This window comes from Parus major, chromosome 2, assembly GCF_001522545.3.
Source record: "Parus major isolate Abel chromosome 2, Parus_major1.1, whole genome shotgun sequence".
Lineage (NCBI taxonomy): Eukaryota > Metazoa > Chordata > Aves > Passeriformes > Paridae > Parus > Parus major.
The window spans coordinates 91,989,093-92,013,976 of NC_031769.1; the positions used below are offsets into that span (position 1 = coordinate 91,989,093).

The following is a 24,884-nucleotide window of genomic DNA, read 5'->3' on the forward strand; positions in this document are numbered from 1 at the left end:
CCGCCGCACGCCCCGGGGCCGAGCCCGGGGGGCTCCGCAGCCCCGCACTGCCCGAGGGGTGGGGGCGGGCGGAGGCCGAGCAGCAGCACCGCCTCCGCCCCCTCCTCCGCCTCCTCCTCCCTCCCGCAGCCCCGCAAGGAAAAGCCGGCAGCGGCTTCGCTCGCTGCTAGACCGGCGGTGCGCGGCGCCGGGAGAGGAGCTGCTCTCGCTTCTCCTCGTTTTTAGTTTTTTATTTTTAATTTAATTCTGAAACTTTAATTTTATTCTCTTTTAAAAATTGCGATTCGCTGTTTGTTAGTTTTCCAGCTGCGGGCGCTGCCGCCCGGGATGGGGCACCGCGGTGCCCGAGGAGCGCTGGGCGGCGGCGGGCGAGCGGCGTCCCGGAGCGGGCTGTGAGCCGCGGCAGCACCGCCGGCAGCAACAGGTACCCGGCCGGGCTCCCGGAGGGGTGCGGGGCCCGAGCCCGCGGGGGAAGGAAGGAAGGAAGGAAGGAAGGAAGGAAGGAAAGGGAGCTGCCGAGCGGGGACGTGGCCGAGCCCGGCTCTGGGGCTGCGGGGCTGGAGAGCCGCGCTCGCAGGAGCGGGTCCCGACCCCGCTCATCTGCCGACGGCGGCAAGGTTTTGAGGAGGGCAGAGGTACTCTTGTGGGCCATCCCGGGCATGGTTTTAGGCTGTGATTGCGAAGAAAATCTTGAACGCGGGTGTTCGCTGAGGGACATGAAACTGGCTTAACATTTTCTCACGGAGCGTGGAAGTGCTTAGCCCTGTTTCCATAAAAATGTTCTCGGCGTTTCCTTAGGTCTTGTCTATTTCCAGTGGGCTTTTATGGTATTACTGGCTAGAGGAGAGCTAAGACCCTCTTAAGTTCCCTTTCCAGTCCTCTGGCTCGTTCCCAAGGATTGATGCAAACACATTGCACACTGGCATTGCTCTTCAGTTTACCTTTGAATGCCCTGGTTACAAAAGGTCACCCTAATCCTGTGACTGGTCTTCCTATTGCTGTGTTAGCCGAGCATTTTGCTGTCTCTCATTCAAAGTTTCAAAAAGCTTTCTGGAAACTGTGTGCTTGTGGCCATGCTGCCTTTGCACCCTTTCGTCCATCTCTCTGGGAAGAGCTGAGTGTATTCCCAATGTAATTTCAGCATTCATTAATCTGGCCGTGCATTCAGCCACGCTCATTTTAATTACTGTGTTTGAGCTGCTGTCACGCAGCTGGAGCCCGGGGCAGGGAACACGCTCCCAAACAGAAACATCATCTTCTCCAGTGGTTAATTAGGTTTCACAAGTATTCCTCTCCTGCATAAACAAAATCAGGAGCATACCCAAACAGAGAGCTTAAGGAAGGAGACAGGAGGAAGGTGAGAGAGATTTCCTGAGAGATTGCTGTGCTGGTTGCCCAGCTGTCTTGGAGATCTTCACATGCTGGGAAGAGACACGACATGATATGGTTTTTGTGGCCAGACTCAGAAAGGTATCCAAGGGATGTGTTTGGAGCCCTGCTTTATAACCATGATGGGCAAATATGACAGATTGTTCCACGTTTAAACGGGTGTGGGTGGGTATATATGTTGCACGGTGGGAGTCTAAGGGAAACAATGCTTATCTTTTTTTCCCATAAATCCAGCGTTTTCTAAACTAGTAATTGAAGATTAGGACAGTCACTTAAAATGGTGTCTGTGCTGCTTGAAAGTGCAGGTAAGCATTTGTGTGCAATGTGGACTTCTACAATCCCAGCTTCCACAACCTGATGCTGGTTTAACTTTTGGCATCCAAGCAGCATTTCCATGACAAAATGTGGGCTTTGGGGCTTTTCTTTCTTTTGTTTTGTTTTTAAGAAGCAACATGTTGACTTTCTTTCCAGGATCCTGCATAAGAAATAGAGTGCTTAGCTCTGTCATGTTGCTACTCCTCTCTAGAATGACAGCACAGTTATAACTTAGAGGTGTTTCTGCAGCAGAATTAATATTTCTTAAATGCTTGCGAACGTGTAAGTGGAGAAGTGTGTGGTTTGTGAAGGAGCATCTGTAAGTGAAAAAGGTCTTTTCTTCCCTTGTGCTTTCAAGGCACATGACCATTTTATTCACCTGTATCACAGAACAAACACTTGGGTTAAGAGTGGTACAAAGCATGGCCTCAAAGCTCACCATGGCATGTTTACATGTCATGCAGGGTTACCATTTGCTCTTTGATATTTTTAAACCTGAGCAGGCAGAAAGGTAGCTTCCATACAAAGTGCACTGCTGGAAAAGGTCTGGGGAAGCCGCCTTCCTTTCCAGCTGGGAGAAGTGGGAGTGAAAACTAAAGGCAGCATCATCTTTTTCCAAAAAAGGGATGGCTGGTTTGACACTTTTTTTTTCCCCCTGATGCTACACATGTGGCAGTGACAAGCTGCTCCCAGGCAGCCCACTTAACTGGGGTAGTTTTCATCAGGCAAGCTAGGCTGTGAGCAGCAGGGAGATAGACAGCTTGTGTCTGTGGCCATTCAGCCTGCACAGAGCATCAGCTGCAAGCAGACTGGGAAGGAACTGAGGACAGCAATGCCTGAACACACTCTCCTGGCATGGGCTTGTTAGAGAGGGCTGGGATGTGAATTAGTATCAGATAGGGGCCTGTCACATCACTTTGAAGCTGTGTGGTTCCTGGATGACTCTATTAACAAAATGGGAGGGGAAAAAAATGGTTATTTTCTCACTTAGCAGGAGCTTGGAGATCATTGTTTTGTTCTCTCAGCTTACAGTGCCTGCTGATTTTCTGAAAGGGAGGTTGCTAAAGAAGTTTCTTAGTAAGAGATTTTCAAAATTAATCAGGAAGAACACATACTGATTTTTTTTTTTTCCCCTCCACTAGTTTTGCACAGATTGTTGCAATGACTCCAAGATGTGCTTGTCCTTTTAGGAGGCAGAGAGAAAGAACTGGGCCCACTTGGAATTTAAAGTCAAATGTGAAGTCTTTTGAGAGCAGAAGCAATTTTGCCCTGAGAGACTTTACAAACCATGGTGGCTGCACTTTAAACACATAATAGAGTCAATGAGAATTTAAGTTGCCAACATCTTTGTTTCCTGTGCTGTCCTTCAGACAGTTCAGTTACACCAGAGCAAAGGCAGAAGGGCGGTCTGTGAGCGGGGGAGGTGGGTGGCTGGAGGAGGAATGGCAGGGTGCGCTTTGCCAGCGCCCCATGAGAGAGCTGAGATTGGCATGAGAGGAAGGAGATTGGCAATGGAAGCCAGCCCTGGATGCAATAAACTGGATCATATTCTATCTCTCTGCCTAATGTCAGGAATGGCTTAGCTAGGGCAGGGAGGTCAGCTCAGTTTGAGCTCCACAACTGTTCTTCCCTACATACCCCAAATCAAAGCAGAAACTGTTTTCTTGTCCACAGCTGTTCTGCAGCTTTATTTCTGCTCCTCAGTGCAAACACTGCTCATGCACTCACTTACCTGCACCCTCATGGGCTGTGTGTCTGGCCTGGGGCTGGCTTAATCCTGTCCTGTCCCTTCCCATAATGCTGGTGCTCTGGCACCTGAAGTACCTCCAGGCAGGTATTTCAAGGGGAAGGGAGGCAGTGGGTACCAGGTAATCTTCTCTGGGAACTGGCATTCTCCCCATTTGGCAGCCTAGGAACAGGCAACCTTCAGCTCTTTGTTTTACAGCAAATGGGCACTAGTTTTATCTCAACCTTCCCAGAATCATAGAATGGCTTAGCTTGGAAGGGACCTTTAAAGGCCATCTAGTCCAAGGCCCCTGCAATGAGCAGAGACATCTTCAACTAGATCAGGTTCCTCAGAGACTTGCCCAGCCTGACCTAAAGTGTTTCCAGATGGGAAATCTTCCACCTCCCTGGGCAACCTGTGCCAATGTTTCACCACCCTCACTGTAAAAAATAAAATACTCTCCTGTCTAACTTAAGTCTTCCCTCATACTTTTAACTATTACCCCTTCAATATTCAAACTATTACCCCTTCTCCTATCACTACAAGTCTGCATCCAGGGGATTTGGTTTAAATCCCTTGAATTTTTGCTCTTCAGCTCTAGCTTTGAAGTATTTTTGCTGCTGGGTCTGGTGCTGTTTTGGAAGAAAGATTTCCCCTCCCCAGTCCCATCCAGATTAATTAGAGAGCTGCAGTGAGGCTCCAGGAACCTAGCCATGATCAAAAACAGCAGTCCCAGTACATGCTGCACCACGGGATTTGGTAGGTGTGGAGAAGGACGGGTTCGTGGTGTACTTGAATTGATTTTTGGTATGCACAAGTACAGACCTTGCCTTATTCTTTGCATACAGGCTCTGCACCCAGTGGCCTCAAGAAGCGAGTCCTCTAAGCATGACCCAAGAAATAACTGTCCTTTTTTCCCTAAAGTTATCTTTTTCTTATGTCTTTTTATGTTCCAAGAGTATCCTGTAATTTTTACTTCCCAACCAGCACAAAAGAAATGATGGATTGGCACAGAAGTATGCGAGCATCTTTCTTCTTTTCAATGGGAGGAACAAATTGAAGCTGACAGCTCCTTGGAACCAGCACAACACATGAAGTAGTCACAATAATACATTTTATCTTCCAGCCCTTTTAGAGCATCAGAAGCTCTCTGGTCTCTGATGCCTGCAGTAAGCTGACCTTGGCTGGCAGAGCCAACCACCTCATTACTGCTGTCCCACTGCTCACAGCCTGCCCTCTCTCCTGGACCTCAGACAGCCTGATTAGCTGCAGCAGCAGCTATTGCTTTCCAGGTTGTACAGCTTGCTGGTAACCCTACAGTAACAACAGAACTGTTCAAATAATGCCTTCTGAAATTAACTTTTTTCTTTTTTTTTTTTTTTTTTAATTCAAAAACCTCATCTAGCTGCAACACCCAGAGATTTGTCCTGGATGATTTTGTGCTGAAAAGCCTCATCAACAGGAAAATTTCTAGTCATCCATTAACTCCAAAAAGCAGTTGCAGGAGAGAAAATCTGTCTGGTCATCAGTGAGGTTCTGGTTTTAGATTGTACTTTTACCTCTACAAAACACTGGTCTAGACCAACCCTATCTTTTACTATTTAGACGTTTCTATGTGAGCTGACCAAAGGAAGGAACTCCTTTTCAGTGAAATCTGTAGGAGATAGGCAAATAAGCATCTGTAAATAGTGGAAGAAGGTTCATGTTTCAACAGACCATGCAAGGTTCAAAACCAGAACTTCCCTTCTCTTTCCCCAAATGAACATCTTGGTGTCTGAACAGCCAAAACTGCTTGATTTGTGCCTCAATGCAATGTCTTCATTGTCAGATTTGTCTTGAATCTGCTAGAAGATTGAATCTGAACAGAGGAAAATATTTTTGCTAGTAGCAAAAGTATACCTTGAGGATGCCTTGGAAGCCTTGAGGATCAGGGCTTGTGCTTGGGGTTGAGATGGTGACACTGATCTGTGATACTGCTGCTGGCAGTGTAGGTCTGTATTCAAAGTCTGATAGGCATTTGTTTGTTGTATAATATGATGGAAAATTAAGCAGCTTAACATCATCTGTTAATTTTATTTTAATTATAAAGTTTTAATTTTAAATTGTTTGGTATTTTAAAGTGTTTGGTATTAAAACTTTTTAACTGTGGTACAGAAGTAGGTGGTGTATGTTACAGCTTTGTGCAAAAATATCTCTGCAAGTAGCCCTTGGCCAGTGAGTCTCCTTGGGTATGGGCACACCTTTTTCTCTGGTCACCCCTGCAAGTGTTGCTGGATCATGGCAGCAGCAGCTATCCCTGTGCACTTTCCCAACTGTACAGGCATGTCAGTGGGTGATGATGCTTGTTGCTAATGCTCAAGTGTATAATGTGTTGCCCTGCACGACTGACTGCTCTTTCCTTGTCTCATTCAGCACATCCACAGAATAGTGTTCTGTTAGTTCAAAGAAGTACTTGGGTTTTCACAAAGAGGTGCTGGTGGCATAGGAAGCAGTTGGCTGTGAGGTGCTCTTTGATCCATGAGGCTTTTTCTCGAATTCAGTGTGATACTTGCAAGCCAGATCTACTTAGATACACACAAAATCTTGTATATAAGAAATATTTGCTAAAATAAACAGAGAAGAATGTTTAGCTTATTAGATGTTCAGATTAATAAAGCCAGGAGGTGGAATTGCTCACTGCAGCAAGTCATCTGTGCTACATGAAAGCAAACCAAAGCTTTATTAAAAATGCTAAGACTCAGCTGAGGCCAGAAAATAATCAGCTTAAAATTCTGCCTGCATAAACTAAGGTTTTGCTTTCTTTGAAATTGGAGGGGGACATTGTCATCATCTCCCCAGATGACAGCTGGATCACAAAGCCTTGTTTCATCATGTAGGTGCTGGACTGCAAGTGCTTTTAATAAATTTGATTTCCATGCCCTGTGCTGAAAACAGAAGTTCTCTGAAGGTTAGACGGCTTTTCATATGCAGTTATCCAGCAAAAGGTTGCTTTTTTTTCCCATTCTCTTGACCTCTACCCTTAAAAAGAAAATAAACTTTCTTCCTAGTAGAGAAAGTGGCAGCAGTGGATCCAGTGTAGTAACTTCTATCTTAAACTGTACCCTGTATGCAGGGTTCCTCCAGGCACTGTATTTCTTGTGAGCATGTCATGATGCTACCAGCTGAGGAGGACAATTGCCTCCATTGGCAAAGGATAGTTTTCCAAACTCAAAAGGCAAAATAGTCTTCCATCCTCATGAGAAGCCATGATATCCTCCTTTTTCTATATCCTTAATGAAGGCCTTTTAATATGACGTGAACTGGAAAATGCAGAAATCAACAGAGAAGGAAAGGAGAAAGGAAGGGCAGCAGAGGACAAGCTACGGGGTCATTCCTAAAAGCTTGTCATTAGCCTGCAATGGCCCCAGTAGGTCTTTCTTTTAAATGGCATGCTGTGTAATAGCAGGGATGTGCCAAGATGAGCTGCCTTAATCTGTGCAATGAAAAGTTACACAAGATAATTACCTTGTAGTTCAGTGACAAAAAGCACTGTCAGATCTTTTTGGTTCATGCTCGGTTTATCTGCAATGTCTCTGTGTCTAGAAAACTCAAATGGTAACTAATCCTATGGCATAGCTGGAGCATATGGCATTTTAAACTTGTGGTTTGGGTTTTTAAAATGTCCACTACAAATTAAATTTTCCAATTAACCCAACTAGATCTACCTGCTGTAGATTTAAGGGTTTCATCTGGTTTGCATTTGCTTTGTCTGTGACAGTAAACTCCAGGCATTTGTGAATGTTTTTGGGCAGGAACAGCAAAAGGCACAGACTAGCCTGTATCTATTGCATTAAAGTCCCCTGCCCTTCAAAGAAGGAAAGTACATCAAGACTTTTTTTGGGAATGGTCTTTGGTCCATGCTTCCCAAAATACGCACAGTAGTTGTGTAAGAAAGCCCTATCTGGCCCAAACCAGAACTGTGCCAGTGACTGTTCAGCGTAACCTCCTTTGCCCCAAGGAGCAGAAAGCCATTGCAGAGTCAAGAGAGAACAGCTTTTCTGTACTGAGAAACTCAGAGTTGTGGAATGGTTTGTGTTGGAAGGGGTCTTTAAGGGCCATTTAGTTCCAATCCTGGCCCCATCATGATCACCTTCCAGTAGACCAAGTTTGTTCAAAGTACAGTACAAGTCAACCTCAAATGTTTCCAGGAATGGAGCATCAGCAGCCTCTCTGTTGTAGATGTTCCAATGTTGCAACACCCTCACTGTAAAAAATTTCTTCCTTAGAGCTAGTCTTAACCTACTCTCTTTTAGTTGTAAAAGATTGCCCCTTAATCTGTTACTACAGGGTCTGCTGGGAAGTTTGACCCCGTCTTTCTTGCAAGCCCCCTTCAAATACTGAAAGGCTACAATCCAGTCTCCTGGAGCCTTCTCCTCTCCAGCTGAGCAACCCCAACTCTCTCAGCCTTTGTAGGAGAGGTGCTCCATTCCTCTGATCATCCCCGTGGCCCTCCTCAGGACTCACTCCAGTTTGTCCGAGTCTTTCCTGTGCTGAGAGCCCCAGACATGGATGGGGTCTCACCAGAGCAGAGGGGCAGCACCATGTCCCTCACCCTGCTGCCCACTTTGCTTTTGATGCAGCACAGAATACTGCTGGCTTTCTGGGCTCCAGTTGCACATTGTTGAGTCATCTTGGTAAGTGTTGAAATTGTGTGGTTTCAGAAAGTGGTGGCAAGGAGAGCAGGTCTCCCTAAAATTCTAGGTATTTTTTCAAGTGGTTCCTGTAAACACTTGTAAGTCTGTAGATCTGTTCTGTTCTTTTTGTGGATGCCTGGTATAACTCTGTGGGACAGGGTTATGTATAGGTATAGCTGTGTCTTCTGGTAGTCTGTACATAGCAATCACCTTTTTTATTTTGCTTGTTTGTCCCATTAGTCATCAATCCTCTTTTTTCCAGCACCAGTGTTTTTGTGTTAACAGATGATGTTAACGCAAGCTTTTCCAAGAGGGACCCTAGCATAGACCCTTACCCCCTTATCCTCTTTCAGATGCTTGTTACAGATCCTTTAATGATCTTGTCCAAAGAAAATGGTGGTGTTTTGGGAGTTTAGGCTGTTTCATGGTATTAGATATGTGCTCTTGTAGCCTGAGCCTTCAAAAGGTTTTTAAAACTTAAAATACTGTAGCCAAGAAAATAATAAACTCTGCCATAACTTAAAATAAAATTTCTAGAAGTCATATATGTAAGAAGACTGAAGTTTTGAATTTGAAAATGAACTGAAGCCAAGAGACAAGTGAGTTGCATCAGAGCAGACAGCCATTCTTGGTTTTGCATGGATAGTGTTCAACTACTTGATGAAGAGAGCTTCAGACAGATGGTATAGCCAAATGTAAATGAAGTAACACAGGACTTTTATGGCAATGCTCTTTAAGTGGCCACACTTGTAAGGTGTCAGAAAGATTAAATAAATCCGTTTCTGCAATGCTCATGTCTGGGAGAAGAACATCCAGCTTTCAAGATCTTCATCCTAGGACAAGTAACGGTGTATCTCCAACAGTATTTTAGTGAGCAGTGTGCCATTACAACACTCCTGGAAATAGAATGATCATATAAACATCCATGGAGTTTTAAGTCACCCTAATCCCATGTATTTAAAGAGGAGCAGCAAAGCGTTTGTATCTCATTAGTGGCTGAAAGGATTTGACAACAGTGATGTTTTACTTTCCTTTCAGGGATGAAAAGCCTGTCTTACTTGTTTAATTTAGCTCTCTCATGCTTATATTAGAGCATACCTGGAGTGGATACTGAGAACAGCTAGTTTGTCTGTCTTGGCTAAGGCAAAACAAATAATCTCTAGAGCAGCCCACTGGTTACCCAAACCATTCTGCTTGTGTTTACTTGATGCATTTACTTTCCTGCAGATGCAAAGAAATGGTACCCTCAGCTTGCTGTCCTTCTCCATGCTGCTACCATCTTCATTAAATGAGGGTTGTAAGCAGCAAAAATACTGCTGCCAAGCAATTAAAGAAATCAGCGTTCTCAAGGACAACTTTGCTAGCCATTGCTTTTTTCTGCTGTCACAGAGAAGATTTTTATGTTCATTCCTTGCACAGTCTGAGAAAGTGAAGCCACTCTGTGCTGCTTACACTTGACATGCAAATATAGGTCACTGCTCAGATTCTTTGTGGATTTTGCCAAAGGACTCTCACTGGAGCTGCATCTATTGACATCAGGGCTATCTTACCCTGCTTGTGCTCAAGATGTTACTCCTGGGCTTGCCCAGATGTTACTGTTGGTCAGTAAGGGTCAAGGGAGACCACCCACAGCACTCATGGGTTTCTGGGCCTCCCCTAATGCTAATGCTTGCCAAAATGGGCAGTATGTTGGTCACTTTTTGTGGTCTGAGCTGAGAAATTAAAATTCCACACATCTGTGGTCAGCCAGGCATATGCTGAAAGAGGTAGAGAAGTAGCCAGGCTGCTCCTAGATAGGGGAGTTCCCACAACCTGCTTTGCGTCCTGGTAGTCTTACTGCTGCTCACAAGACTGCTGCTAGTAGTTTATCTCCTGGGACTTCATTTTTAATTAAATCCTACATTGACATAAAGAATTATCAGTGATGAGTAGAATTGGAGTTGACTTCTAATCAAAGATGATTCTGCATACTGGGGTGGGTTTGAGCTGAATGGATGTCAAATGTAATTAGATGGTCAGATTCTGATCCCTCAGCCACACTCGTAAAGTACAGTTATAGACCAAATTTTGCTTATTTTTGCTAATGCCAGCTGAATATGATTGCCCTGTGTCTCTAATGCTGTAGGCGGCAAGATTAGGGAGGGCTTCATGTAGGCTCCTGCGCATGCTCACCCCAGCCACCAGTGTGAAATAAATGTTGGAACTGAAAAAAAAAAAGAGGTCAGCTGTCACAAACCCATCTGTTGTTTGCAGAGCCATTTAGGATCAAATTTATTTTCCTTGGGTTTATTACAGTGAAATAACTCATTTGCATTTTCCTCTCCTTAGGTTTTCAGCTGTACCAAGGGGAAGGTGCAGTGTAGGTCTTTCTCTGAGGGGAGGTAAAGCAGAGACTCCCTGGCAACAAAAATAGAGAAATGAGGGCATTGCACTGGGAGTGTTGGTGAAGGAGTAGTCACAAAACGGGGAGGAAAAAAGCTAACTGTGGTATGAGACAAAACGGGTGTTGCTTTCACCTAAGCCACTGCCAATCCTTATTTCTGTGTTCTAGTGAGGTGATGAGAATTAGAACTAAAGGAATGTTTTACAATAAAATAAAATGGAATTAAAAGTCCTCACACTGACTTTGGAACCTAGACTGGTGTGAGAGATGAGTTACTGAATTTATGGAACTATATTGCAGTGGGAGCATCAGCTATCAGGTTCTATGTATTTATGGCCATATCTACCATTTTGCTCTTGACCTGGATTGTTAGCGTTTTTCATACTGTTACTATCACTTTTTGGTTTATGTACATCATCTAGTTTGGGTAGGAGGAGCAGAACAAACAACACGGGCTGTTCCAGATGGTAGACAATTTGTATTTCTGCTCAGAATGTCCAGTCATGAGCTAGCAAATACTGTAGCATTTGGATTGAAAGTACCCTTACATGCAACATTTAAAATGTTCTTACAGAAATGAGACCAAAAAGTACAATAATAGCCTTGCTATTAATCTTTTTCCTAAGGCTTGATACTATTTGAAACAAAAGCTGAAATTTGGTACTGAAGTACTACATTTTAATTTATTAGAAACAAGTAATTGCACTTTGTGCTCGCTTGCAGGGATTTCTGCATGAAAAAGTAAAGCTCCCAGCTGTGGGCTTAAGAGCTGTAAAAGATGCATTAGTTGCATAAACATTTCTTTGTGCATTGTAAAAGCTGAATCCACCCAAACTGAAGGTATTGAAATACAGCTAATAAAATGTAGGTGTCCCAGATGGACATCTGTGAGAAGTGTGCTCAAGCCTTCAGAGAGATCCTGCTGGATAATCAGTGCTGAGGATGTCCCTGATGGGAGAAGAGACCACCTCAGCAAGAGCAGGATGAGTTGCAGTGGGCTAAGCTAGGATTCTTGGTGCTGCAAGAGACGGGGCAGAAGTTCCTTTCTGCTGCGGCTACCACTGGCTTTGATGCCCACCCAAGCGTGTCCCATGCACTCCCACATCTTGTTTGAAGGAGGAGGCTCCATCTCAGCTGCAGCTCCTTCTCTCTGCAGCACTGCTCTCTGCAGCCGTGTGGGCAAACCCACATGGCTCTTTCTGTACGCTAAAATTAACATCTGAAGCTCATGGATCCGCTGGCCTTTCACCAGCAGATGTAGGCTTGGGGAGTGTGCTTGTCAGTGTAGCCATATGCTACTATTTAGGAATATCTCTAAGCCTTGGACTTCAGTGGAACAAATGCACATGATTTTATTCTGGCAACCAAGAATAATTCTTCAGATGGAGCTCACAAGTCAGGACAGCTCTAGCAAATACTGCCCTGCACAAGGGAGGAGCAGCCCAATCACTGGGAGCATAAAATGTGCCATGAAGGTTGTAATTTGTGTAATTGAATGACCAACAGAAGATACCTTTCTACAGATGCTTCCAGGAGACCCCCACCCAACAGACATCTTCCTGACACATACAGAAATTATGAGCCTGCTCACTCACACCTAAGAGTATTTGTCCTGAAAGTGTAAAAACTCTTGTGCAAGAATTAAGTTTCTTGTGAAAGTTTTTATAATGCTCCTGAGCACTCTTACCCACATATCACTGTCAAATTTTTATATTAAAAAACCTAAAAGGATGTCTACTTTCTCATCCAAGGTGCATACCACTGTACCTTCTAGGAACCTAGGAAACATGGAAATCATTAATTCCAGGTGGTTACTTGGGCTACTGGCCATGCTGGCCTCGAATTGCCAAAGTGATTCAGCTAAATCAGAAGTAAGAAGTTGGAAAATAAGTATTAAAAATTACTGGACTTTAGGCTACAAAAGGCATGAGTTGAAGGTGCACTGAATGAGCTTGGCACTGAACTGAGCACAAGTGTAAGTTTAGAATTGCATTGTGCTCTTTGGGCTTATGAGTGCAAAGCAGAAAGAATTGGCTGTTTGGGAGGAGGACGTGACTTCTAGGGCATAACAGTTCCTTCCCTTATTGTGGTTGTCTTTTGGAGAGATGCATGGTCCTAAATGTCATCTCATGGCATTTAAAGGTTTTCACCTTTGTAGGCCAGCCAGCCCAATAAGCAGAACGTAGACCTTGGCATAGATGAGAGAGGAAAATGTTCTTCTCTTTCATTAGTCACAAAGATACCAGCTCATTTGTCAGCCATACCCCAGGTTTGCAGGTAAGACATGTTCCTAGCATGCCAAATAGAATCAGTTGACTTTTGTAGCCATCTACTCACACGAGTGGACCCCCTCAGCTCACCTTAACCTAAATAATTGTCACTTTGTTTTTAACAGACAGCTTGCAGACCATCGCAGATCAACAAAAGAATCAACACACAAACCATCTCACTGTAGGGATTACCTCTCCTTAGATCTAGAACGGACCTTGAGCCATGTGTCACACAAGAAAATAATAGAGGAAAAAAGGATTATCAAGGATGCTTCCAGTCACTCAGTCCTACCCCACATTCCCATTTAATCAGTGATTATACATAATCCTGAAGTGTCCTCGAAGCCTCAGCTGAAGACAGCTCCCTAACACCTTATAGCAAATTCTAGACATGGAGCCCTACCTGTAGCTGCTACAAGGAGAGAACAGGGGGAATCAAGGGCACCATCACCACTGTATATTGCAGCTTTACATGGTTGCTAGCACATGTCTAGCAAAAACAACTTCCCCTCATCATGTGGTGAGCAAAAAATACCATCTCCAAACTGGTCATGGAGAAGAAGCCAAGAAAAAAGGCTGTGCAGAAGTTGGACTAGATTTAGCAAATATGTTTCTGCCCGAATTTCTCCTCTTAGCTTGAATCAAAGTCCACACTGTTTATCAAATATTTTGGCACTGTGGGAGGTAGAGGTCTGTGCTGAGGGTGATGAAGAGAGGCCAGCCCTGTGGAAGTGATTGTCCTTCCCCACTCATTAGCTCAGGCTCAGCTGTTTCCCCATTTCCAGACTGAAAGGAGAGATGAGAGAGGGTACTTTTATTTCCCTGGGGACAGAGACATCATCAATTATCTGCCATTCTCTGCTGCAAGCTGTCAGTGAATAGGGCAGACGAGTACTGATAGGATTTCACCTTATCCCTTGACTCTGATGGGCTCATCATTCAACTGCTGTGCACTTAACATGGGCAGTACTAATTATATTAATTATACTTCTACACAGGGCTGCTTAAATTAGCAGTAAGGAGACTGGTGTCTTTTTAAAATAAAACATCCCTGGTTCATTAACTATATAGATTTAAAAGTGTAAGCGTAGTCATTATATCCACTGCTGAAGTGGATCTCTCAAATCACAGAAGCATTTAATATCATTTTAGATGTGCAACTTGCATTATATTGAGAGCAAAATTTATACTGCATGTAAAAGACAGTAGCATTATATCATGTGACTGCTAAATGTAGACTGAGAAACTGGATTGCTAGCTTGGCATAGCACCAGAATCCCCTTGGCAGTGTTCAGCTGTGGGGATACCCAGCAGGTCAGTAGCAGACCTGGGTGAGTCCTCATGGGCTGAACCCTACTGAAATTATGCTAGCAACTGTATTCATGCATATCATCAGGATACAACTGTATTATTAAATTCAGAGGTAGGTTTATGTAGTAGATAACCTGTGAATGGTTTAAGAGGCAGGAAAAGAAAGCCCTCTGAACAAAGGATATCACAACAACATGGCAGGTACTCCTCACTCAAAGTGTATTTGCAAGATGGGTATCATTAATTATCCATTGATACAGTGCCCATATGCAGCCATTGTCTCTGTGAATCTGGGCCAAGGGGCTGATGCAGAGTCTGCAGTTTTCTGAGGTTGGTTGGAAGTGTCTGAGATATTCATATAATGAATATTAGTTTAAATCTTAAGAACAGATGGTGTTTGTACAATAGAGTCAACCTTTAACCTAACCAATGGAAAACAACTGAACAGAACTGGGAGATTTCACCAGTTCCAACTCTGTTACCTCCTTTTATCTCAGTTTTCTTCTGTACAGAAATTAAACATGCATTATTCACCAAGATTATATATAATATATAGGGAGAGGCCACAAGCCTATCTTTGCTCTGAGTTCTGACCATTTTATGCAAAACCAAAGCAAAAGTAGCTCCAGGCAGGTCTTAAATTTGCATTTCAATTGCACTTCTTGCACATTTTTTCTGGTATCTTGGGGAAAGTCTTAGCTACTAAAGCCTTTCAAAGCCATCTGAGTGCTTGAGCAAAATAAAGAAAATAAATAAGTACATTCCTTTTCCAAAATTATTTATTTTTTAAGTTTGCCCAAAGGAAAAGAAAATCAAAACAGTTCCAGTGTTTCTGCACAGTCATATTTGAACACTAAGATTCTGTTCAGAGTGAAAGCCATTCATATTCCGTTCATATTAATCTGAACGGAAGAGACATTGTGCAGAAGATGCTAGCATTTTCACAACAGCTTTGATTCTAAATCCCTTATCTTTTCATGGCCAATGTGGTTGTGATTAGCACCCAGGTTCAAGTTTTGTTTTCTCTCTCGTATGTTTTGAGGAATGGTTGATGTTTATGCAGCTAAATCTCCTCTGACTGTCAGTGTTGTTTAGCTCCTCCTGGGTCTCCAGATGTTGTCAGGGTGTGTGTGTTAATCATCCTGTCAAGCGATACAAGTGCTGAACACTTGCAAGGGATTTTCTGCTCCTTGGCACCCTGCACCCGATTTTTAATGTAAATCCTTGTATGGGAGCATGCAGATTGCAGCCTAATTGTCTAAAGGTTATTTGCAAACCCAAAGGGAACTTGCTGTGCAGACCCCAAAAGTACTGTGGTCAGATGGTTTCTGCTCTGTCACTCAGGAGGTGGCTCTCTGTGGAGCTTGAACTGCTAGGCACAAGTTGGCACAGGGAAACTCTGTACTGCCTATAGGGATGTGAGGTTTGACCCTGGAAGCTGCAAAATGCCTTCTGGCAAGTGCTGTGTCAGGTATCAGCAAGCCTGAGCACAGCTCAGCCCCACAGAGGTGTGCAGAGAGCCTTATGGATGTAGCGGTGAGTACAGAGCCAAATTTGGGCTCTCATTGACCGAAGACTCAAGTACCTCCAGCTGTGGCTGGAGCATATTTATCCCAGTGTGAGTTAGCCAAAGTGCATCCTCACTGTGTGGTATCTTCTGAGTTTGTCAGGAGCAGCTGCTCCAGAGCCTCTCTGTTCCTCCACCCTCTCTCCTTTCTGCCTAGTACAGGTGTTCATGGTCTTGTCTGCCTGAGAGCAACTTCTCTGTCCCAAGGGTTTATCCTTGCAGTGGTTAAACTATCTGAACCCTGAGCTGGGTGGGCTGCACCTGGGCAAGGCCAGGGACACGAATGGTGGGGTACCATTACCTGCTGACCACAGGGAGGAGAAAACTGGTTTTGACAGCAGCCTGTGTGGTATCTCTGAGACTGTTCAGTCAGGAGGGCAGCCCTCACTTCCAAAACAGGAAGATGTACTTTGGTTGAGTTGTGCAATAGAGAAAATGTCTCATTTAGCAGTAGTGCTGACAATGCTGGGACTGGAAGAAGTGTTTCTGGCAGAGGTCCTGCAGAAATATTCCTGAGAAAGCAGCTCCTTGGGCAATGCAGTCTCCTCCAAAGAGAAATAGTAGTTTGCCATGGCACCTACTGCCACCCCAAAGAGTATTTGCCCAGCCTAATGCTACAAATTAAATATAACTGAGTAGTGCACAATGTTTCCCCACATATTTGCTTTCTGCAGTGAATGTTTGCCATGCAAGCACCACGTAGGTCTGGTCCTTATCGTTAATAAATATGTTCAGTTGTGAAGGCTCACAGTGTAGATCTCCGGCTTTCACAAATAGCTGGTTTTTTGGGCACTCACAATCATTCCTGATCTGTGGGGATGAATGGGCAGTTTAGACTTGCTGTTACCCCCTCAGCCCTGTAGGTCAGAGTTTCATCAGCTCCACTGCCTGCAGGCAGCTCCAGCCCCTGGCATACCATCCTGCTTCATCACTAAGCTCATCCCTCAGCCCAGCTACTGGACTGAAATGAACTAGGGGCATGGGGCAGGCTGGGTCCAGCTTTTAAAATAGATGGAAAAAAGCTGCTAAAATCCCTCTTTTTCATTTTCTGTCAGGTTATTTTTAAGCTGGCCTAGTTTCCCAGAGTATTTCACAGCACAGTGGTGTCATCAGTTGAACTGACATCCCAGGAAGGATGGAGGCGGTGAGAGGATGGGTCCTGCAGGATGGGGCTGCACTGGCTGACCAGCTCCCTCTTTTCCAGCATCCCCATTTTCCTCCTGCTCCCTGCCCTGCTGCCTGGCCTGTGTTGGCCATGGTGCTCCTCAAAGATCACTGAGACCATTCCTCTTGCCAGAGCAGCACAAAACCAAGCCAGCAGAAAAATCAATTTAATTGTCTGCCGAGGGCAGAGACAAGAAAAACAGTGGATTAAGGAGAAGAGGAAGATAAAGGCATCCCCCTTTTCCCTTGTGGCACAGCAGATAGAGCTGCTGTGAACCAAAGCACTTCTATGCTATTTATTTGTGGATAGATTGAAGTCATCCTAGTTTAGTGCAGATGCCAAGCTGGGCACTGGAAATGAGCACACAGAGGGCAAGGGCTTCCTCCCTGCTGAGACCCCCCCAGACACATGAAATGCAGAGCATACAGTGCCTGGAGCTTGTTTACTGCTCTTCAGTCATGGTGGAGGGCATCCCTCTCATCACAGCAACCCCTGGGCTGAACAGCCATGGGAGCAAGAATCAAAGGGGAGCTGCAGGGCATTTGTGATGTATCAATCCTTTTTAAAATTATTATTGTGCATAATCACAGTTCACAGTGACAGCAAGCGCCTCCTAAGAGCTCTGCACGCTCCCATAAGAATTCCCAGGACAGATGGGGACACTGGGGCTGGGGGTGAAGCATGCCAGGCATGGCAGAAACCAGGGAAGGCATTTGGATTATCACACTGAAGTATCTTGTTCCTAGTCCCACGTCCAGACCCTCTTTGTGTTTCTGGTACATTTTCAGTAGACCCTGGGCTGGGTGTCAGAAGTTAAAATAGGTCCGTTTTGGTTTTGAGTGGGGATGATTTGGAAATGCAAAGAGATTTGTGCCTTGGCTTGCAGCCCCTCATGGGGTTCAGGTACCCCTTAATGTCACAGATTGACATCAGGCTGTCTGGCCTCACTGCCTGCCTTTTACTGTAACTCCATCCTCACTGACATGCTTTCTCTTGTTTTTCAGGAATATCTCCAAGGCTCCCTGAAATCATGTCAATAGGATCACATTCATTTTCCCCAGGAGGTCCTAATGGGATTATTAGAAGCCAGTCCTTTGCTGGCTTCAGTGGGCTTCAGGAAAGACGGTCCAGGCAAGTGCCCTTGCTCTCTAAGGGGAATTTCAAAATCAGGCTTTAAAAGAGTCCTGGGCTTTAGGGGATGAAAGGGGAAAGGAGGTGATAGAGGACATCTTTCTCTCTGACTCTGACAAATAAAGTGTCCTAGGCTAAAATGTCTATATATATTGTTTGTATAACTAAGCTGTTACCCTCTGCCTGTTTGCCTCTCCCCTATTAATGCAGAGCTTCCTCACATGCCTCAGAGCTGTGAGAGAATTTCAGAGAATCATTTTAACTTAGGCAGTGGTCTTTTGAACATGTGAAATGTGCAGGAACATTGCACATGATTCCCTTGCCATCCCCTCCTGTTTAATACCACTGCTACCTAAAAGACAGTTTTCTCCTTGCTGCACCATTACAAATTCAAAACAAAGCTGTTTCCCTCAGCTTGGCTTTGAGGAGTGGTGCATGGAAAGGCTCAGGGAGCCTTTCCATGCACCACTTCTTAACTAGACAGGATTTAGGGCTTTGAGTCAGGCATGCCCAAGCCATCCAGTCCCGCATGCTACAGAGGCTACTTTATAATTGGTTTTAACTTGTGTAGTCTCCCAGTGTCAGACCCCCATTAAGCAATTGAGGAGTAAGAGCAGGCAAAGGGTTGCCTCCCATTGTCAACCCAAGTCAGTGATGGTTGTTAGATGCTGACCTGCCCACCAGCAAAGTACCCAAAGAGGCACCTGTATGCAGCACAACTGTCCTCACTTTGCCATACACTCCATACTCAAGACCAGTGGGGTGTGATGCTGTTCTTGTCTTGTAATCAAATCCCAACCTTCCTTAGGACCCGCAGGCTTTACACCTGAGATTATCTGGGCTCCCCTTTATTTTTTGCAGCTGGATGTAGCTCAGGACTCTCATGGGCACTCAAATGTACGTTAGGACAAGCATGGTATAAGACAGAAATGTCTGATGAGCCTCAGACTCAGCCTTGCATTTCCAGACAAGCTTTTATGTCTTGGGAAGCACATATCCCAGACTGCTTGAATTCTTAACCTGTAAAGAAATACAGTCCTTTAACTGGCAGGCACAGAAGCAGATTCATTTTTGCTAGCAGAGATAATATCGTAAGATTTCTTCAAGCTACACTCCTTTGAGATTTCTATGATTTATAGGGATTTCTTCCTCTTTGATGTTCATTTTGCAGGTGTAACTCCTTTATTGAAAATTCCTCGGCGCTCAAGAAGCCCCAAGCAAAGGTGAAGAAAATGCATAATTTGGGCCATAAGAACAGCACCACGCCCAAAGAACCCCAGCCTAAAAGGATGGAAGAGGTCTACCGAGCCCTGAAGAGTGGCCTGAAGTATGAGCTTTTATCTTGCTTGTTGATTGAAGCTTTCTGTGACTTTTAAGAGCCTGGAGAAACAAGAACAGGGATCCTTCCTCATAAGAAATGAACATACACCTCTTGAAGTCTAGATTGTGACACTTGGTATCTAAAATACTTGTTTAGGAAACAGGAATACAGGAGGCAGAATCCCATTTCCATTTTGAGAAAAGCTCCCAAAGTCTGGGATTTCAACATCAGATTTTTTTTCCCCTCTGAGTTTCTTAGAGTCCTATCAAAGGCTTGTATTGCCTTTCAGATAACATCCCAGATGATAGCAGGGCTTTTATCAGCCAGATACAGGGGCAGCGACTGGAAGGCACCAGCCCATAAACTCAGCAGCAGATTAGCTTGCTTGAAACTGGTTCAAGGTAAAGAGAACACCGAGCTCCTATACACAGTTAAATAAGTGGGCTCCTATTTATTCCCAAAAAGGCAGCAGGGAGCTGCTTTTAGGACAGATCAGCGTAAATGAGTTTTTGTCTGTAAACACATCCAGTGAAGAAAGCCATTTGTTAGACAGATTTTCTTTTAGGATGGTGATCAGCCAGCTTGGTATGTGCTGCAGAGCTCATGCATCGTTCTCTGGTTTGTGTTTGCAGTGAGTATCTGGAAGTTCACCAGACAGAGCTGGATAAGCTGACTACTCAGTTAAAAGACATGAAAAGAAACTCACGCCTGGTACGTGCCGTGCTTTTTCACCCTGTAGGTGCACAGAGGCCCTCTTGAGGTGCTGGAGCAGTCAAGGGATGAGCGTGGGGTACAGGGAATTTGCACTGATGCTTTTCTTCCCTTCTAGCCGTGGTCTTGTTTGTGATTTCTGTTAAGTGTCAAACACTATTTTCTCATGGTGCTGTTGTGTTGCAAAATTAATCAGTTTCTTGTTCTCTGTTGCAGGGAGTCCTGTATGATTTAGATAAGGTATGGTACTCCCTTTAACACTCACTTTGCAAGGAAGCATTAATATCTGTACAGTTTACATGGAAACCTTTCTCAGAGGGCTCTGCTAGCCACACCAACACCTGCATTTTCAAAGGAAGAAGTCCCGCTCCCCTCCTCTTCCCAGGGGCTCTGGTATTGCCCTTTAATGCAGCATCAAACACAGTGTGCTTACTCTCTGGCATCAAACCTACCCCACCAACCATTTTCCTGAGGTCTGCCAGGTCAAACTGGCTCTGGGATGGGCACAGACAGAGACAGACCCCTGCCAAGCAAGGAAGGAAGGAAGCAGAGGAGAGAGACTTCCTTCTTCTGTCAGCTGACAGACAAATCCATTTCCATGTGCAAATTCTTTCAGCCAGCTCCAGTCAGATAGGGGCTGATAAGAGTGCACCAAGGGGCTGGGGTGGGTGGATCTAGGTCAAGCCCCAGTTCATTCCTGCTCTTGCCAGTTCTGAGGAAGAAAAATTGAAAATGTGTTTTCCCTGCAGGAGAATTTGGGTGAAAAAAAGCTTTCAATAAAATTTCCTGAGCAAGTCTGACTGTTTTTTTTTCAGTCAAAATGCCAAGCTTGGGTTTATTCTCAAAACCAGCTTTGTAAGGAAGACAGTGGGTCTTGAAATGCAAAACCTGATTGATATTAATATGGGATTATGGAATATCTCTGCTTCCTTTGTTTTTGTTTTTTTTAATAATAATTGGAAAAACCTAGAGAAATCCCATAAAATAAAAACTCTTTTTTATTTAAAAATATACATTAGGTAAATAAGTGAAGGAGCACCAGCTTAACAGTGGTAGGTTGGGACAACTGATTTCAGATTCATGGTAAAGGAAATCCTGTGAATTTTAATGAGGAATATCTTGGATCCATGGGGACTAGCAGAGCTAGCGTGGCAGTGTCTTACTGATTTATTTAAAGGTGTCTCACCCTCTGCCTTTTCCTTTCTTTCAGCAAATCAAAGCAGTTGAGAGATACATGAGGAGGCTGGAGTTCCACATTAGCAAGGTAATGAGCTCTCTCCTATCACCTTTCTTCTGCATCTGTTCCTATATTATTGAGGAAACAAACCCTTGGCCTCCTGCTACCCCTTTGTGCTGGGGAGGCCGCTCCCAGATTTGCTGTTTTCCCCATGATAGGCTGGTGGTTAGAGCCAAAGAAAGGGTTCCACATAGACCCCAAGGTCCAGCTGTGCCCCAAGACACTCCCACATGCTTTTAGGTACAGGGAGAACATAGTGTTGGAGACTTGCTGGGGAAAATCTATCTCACAGCATGCTCACTGTGAAACTTTAGGTGGAAAGAGAGTTGCATCTGAAAGCAATTTAATTCAGCAGTTATCTCTAGCACACACAGCAGCTAGTTTGGATTTATTCTTGGATTTCACTGCTAATGCTTTTGCTGCGTGGTTTGGGGCCCACATCCACTTGAATGTATTGGTGAGAGTATCAGTGGAGGTACTTGTGATTTACACTAATACGTTTTAGAGCTGGATAAAATCCATGGCATTTATTCTCTTACTTATAAACATAGCTGCTAGTGATTAGTTGCTTTTTAAAGCCTGACAAAAGAATGAATTCTTTTTGACAGATGAAATGTCTTTTGAGAGTCATTTGAAAAGCATTTGCGCAGCTTCAAGTCCTCTAATTACGACAACCTATCCAAACCTTTTAATTTCTCTTACTCTTGGAGCTGAAAATAAAAATATAAATCGTAAGGCGATAGACTGAGATTTTGTTCCCCAAGCCACCTACTCTCTTGCTGGCAACATGAATGGCAAAAATTAGTACTTGAAGAACATTTCAATTCAAATCCTTCCCACTTCAGCCTGCTCAGAGCTAATGCTTTCTGGGTTTATAATAAGAGTGAAAAGCACCAAATGCAAGAGGTAACACTGGTCAGTGTTACTCAGGCTTGCCAACTACATGAGTTCACTCTCTGTAACCCACAGCAACAGAGACAAAAGGAACTGAGTGTGTGGCGTTAAAAGCCCGCAGGCTTGGGCAGGTGGAGAAGCATCTTTGTTTCTAATGATAGAGGAGGATTTCTTCAGCAGTATTTAATCAGGGACACAGAGAGGCCTTCTGTCTTTTACCTGCCACTGCTCTGTAAAGGAGGCAAAACAAGGAAAATGGGATGCACAACAGCAGATCCAACATACTTGGGGAGCACATGGGCATGTCCTAGCCACACTCACATGGGCAGGAGCAGGATATCAATCCCAGACCAAGGCTCCACTCCGATGTCAGAAGTAAATACCAAGTGACAGCTATTTATAGTAACTGTCTTTAGCTGTCTGGCTTGCAAGAGAGACAGGAGTATGAGTGCAGAAAGCTTTTTTTCTAACTTCAAAATGGCAAAATGCTACCTGTGTCTTCATTGCCTTATGCTGAACTCTTTTCATTTTGCAAAGCGTTCCCTGTTTTGGGTAGGGTGCCCTCAGGTCAGAGGCTTCAGCTTTTTTTTTTTGTAAAAACTGACCCAAGGCTTTGAAGTCATCAGAAAGACAAGTCCTGTTCCAAAGTAGCAACAGCACTTTTTGCTAGAGGTTAAGCAGGCTTGGAAAATTAGATTTGAAACATGCCTGGATTATCACATCAGGTGCATCCCTAATGCAGCACACAGTTACAGACTGATGAAGCTGAGGTGCTGGATGTGAGAAATACATACTGAGAAGTTCTGCTATGAAAATCTATTCCTGAGCAGGAGCACTGTGGGACACAGAGTGACCTCTTGATTTGAGACATAACAATGGAAAGAGTTAATTTAGGTAAAACCCAAATACCCTGTTTTAGGAGGGACATTAGAAGCAGAAAGGAGAGACAGCTTCTTCCATTCCTGTCCTTCTTCTCACCCTGATTGTCAGGTTAGAAAACCCACATCTTCTGTATCTGACAGATTTAGCTTATAAAAATATAAAACATTATATACAGCTGCTGTATATGCGTACATGTATTACTCAGCTGGAGTAAATGTATATGTTCAGTACAGGGATTAGAGGGAAAAGGGAAACCAAAGCACAAGGCACGTAAATCCATTGCCCCTCGGAAGCTAGGTCCAGGTGAGACTTCAAACAGTGTGTGACTATGTTTTGCAAAACTTCTAGAACACTTACAATGTTGGGTCCCTAAGTTATGTCAAAGGAGCATAAGAAGATGACTAGATGTAAATTTCTGAGGGGGGTGGAAGTTCAAAGTACCTTTTTAACATCAGCTGTTTGTAAGTCCTTTACTTGTGCTGATTTATAATATGACTCCCAGTTTCTGAAGGATGGATGGTAAGAGTTCAAAAATACCGCTCCCAGCTTCCAATACTGCCTATTAGTCAAATGTTGCAACAGCCTTGATCCATGGCTGATATTTGGGAGCCAAAGCCACTGCTGATCCTGTTAAAATGTGCCATTTACCACTTCCAGCCGCATTTGGCAGCATGGGCATTGCAGTTGCCTTTTAAAGAGCTCTTCCACAGTGAGATGTTTGAGAAGCTGGCTGCATTCCTGCCTCAGTGTTATGACGAGGAGAACATGAGTAGCAATGCTTAGAGGCATGCAGGGCAAGCAGGTGAATTGCTGGCATTTACTGTTGCTCTACTGAGATTTTTACAGCGGAAGTTTCTTTTATCTTGTGTTTCTTTTCCACAGACTGTAACGCTATCACAGCTTCATTTTCCAGCCTCTCCGTTGGATATAATGGTTTGGCTGAGTTTTCTTTTAGTGCAAATGACTTCACTGTGTTGATTTTATTTTGCTGGATTTTCCAGGTTTTTTTTCAGTACTCTTTCCTTGTCCCCACTAGGTGGATGAGCTTTACGAAGCCTATTGTATCCAAAGACGCCTCTGTGATGGTGCCAGCAAAATGAAGCAAGCTTTTGCAATGTCTCCTGCCAGCAAAGCAGCTCGAGAGAGTTTGACCGAAATCAACAGGAGCTACAAAGAGTACACAGAGGTGCATCCTAATCAGTTCATTATTATCACTCTCACTGTTTTAAAGCCAAGGGAACTTTGCCACTAATTGCAGGGAGAGTTTCATCCAGGTAGAAGTACAAGCAAACTCAGCAAAGAAGAATTAGTATTTGTTTTTCTTCAGGTGAATGCCTGATGACTGACAGAGACAGGTTACATGGGCCCAAAGAGCTCCTTGAAATAACAGTTTAGATTCTATGAGAGCAGAGTTATACCTACGAACTTGAGCACAAAAGCATAAGTAAAAATCTGCCCCAAAACTACTTAAACTCCAAATAGCCCCTTCCTGCCTGCAGATTTGGAGATGGCAGGTTGAGTGGAAACCATGCACCTACAGACATATGCTGCATCCTATGTTTTGTACTTGCTGTGATCAAAATCTATGTTATTAAACAGGCAGTAGATGATGAACAACAGTCTAATAGTGTTGCAAACATCCCAGCACACAAGCTGTGACAATATTCCAAAATGTGAAGGAAGAGCTGGAGAGGGTCTAAATGCCCAGTCTCTCACAGTCTTTCTTAGTGTAGTCCATGTTTCTTGAGAGACTCAATCATGCTGGAAGCCACTTTGGCATAGAGCTGCTGCTGTTGGCACAGGTCATGGCTGGAGAGGACCGGAACAGCGAGCAGGTTACACTCTGAGGACAAATCCTCCTTTTGCCATCAGGAGGATTAGCACACAGCAGCAGAGGAGCACAGGATTG

At 44.2% G+C, this 24,884-nt stretch overlaps 1 protein-coding gene across 2 annotated transcripts in view; it reads left to right on the forward strand.

Moving 5' to 3' along the window:
- The window catches only part of RIPOR2 (RHO family interacting cell polarization regulator 2), a 67,590-nt gene that overhangs the window by 16,796 nt on the left and 25,910 nt on the right, over positions 1-24,884 (forward strand). For both annotated transcript variants that reach the window (XM_033512187.1, XM_015619249.3), the window contains exons 2-7: positions 17,804-17,930; positions 19,102-19,257; positions 19,884-19,962; positions 20,179-20,202; positions 21,173-21,226; positions 24,012-24,161. In XM_033512187.1, coding sequence (XP_033368078.1) covers positions 17,804-17,930; positions 19,102-19,257; positions 19,884-19,962; positions 20,179-20,202; positions 21,173-21,226; positions 24,012-24,161 — 590 coding nt within the window. The remainder of the gene's footprint in view (positions 1-17,803; positions 17,931-19,101; positions 19,258-19,883; positions 19,963-20,178; positions 20,203-21,172; positions 21,227-24,011; positions 24,162-24,884) is intronic.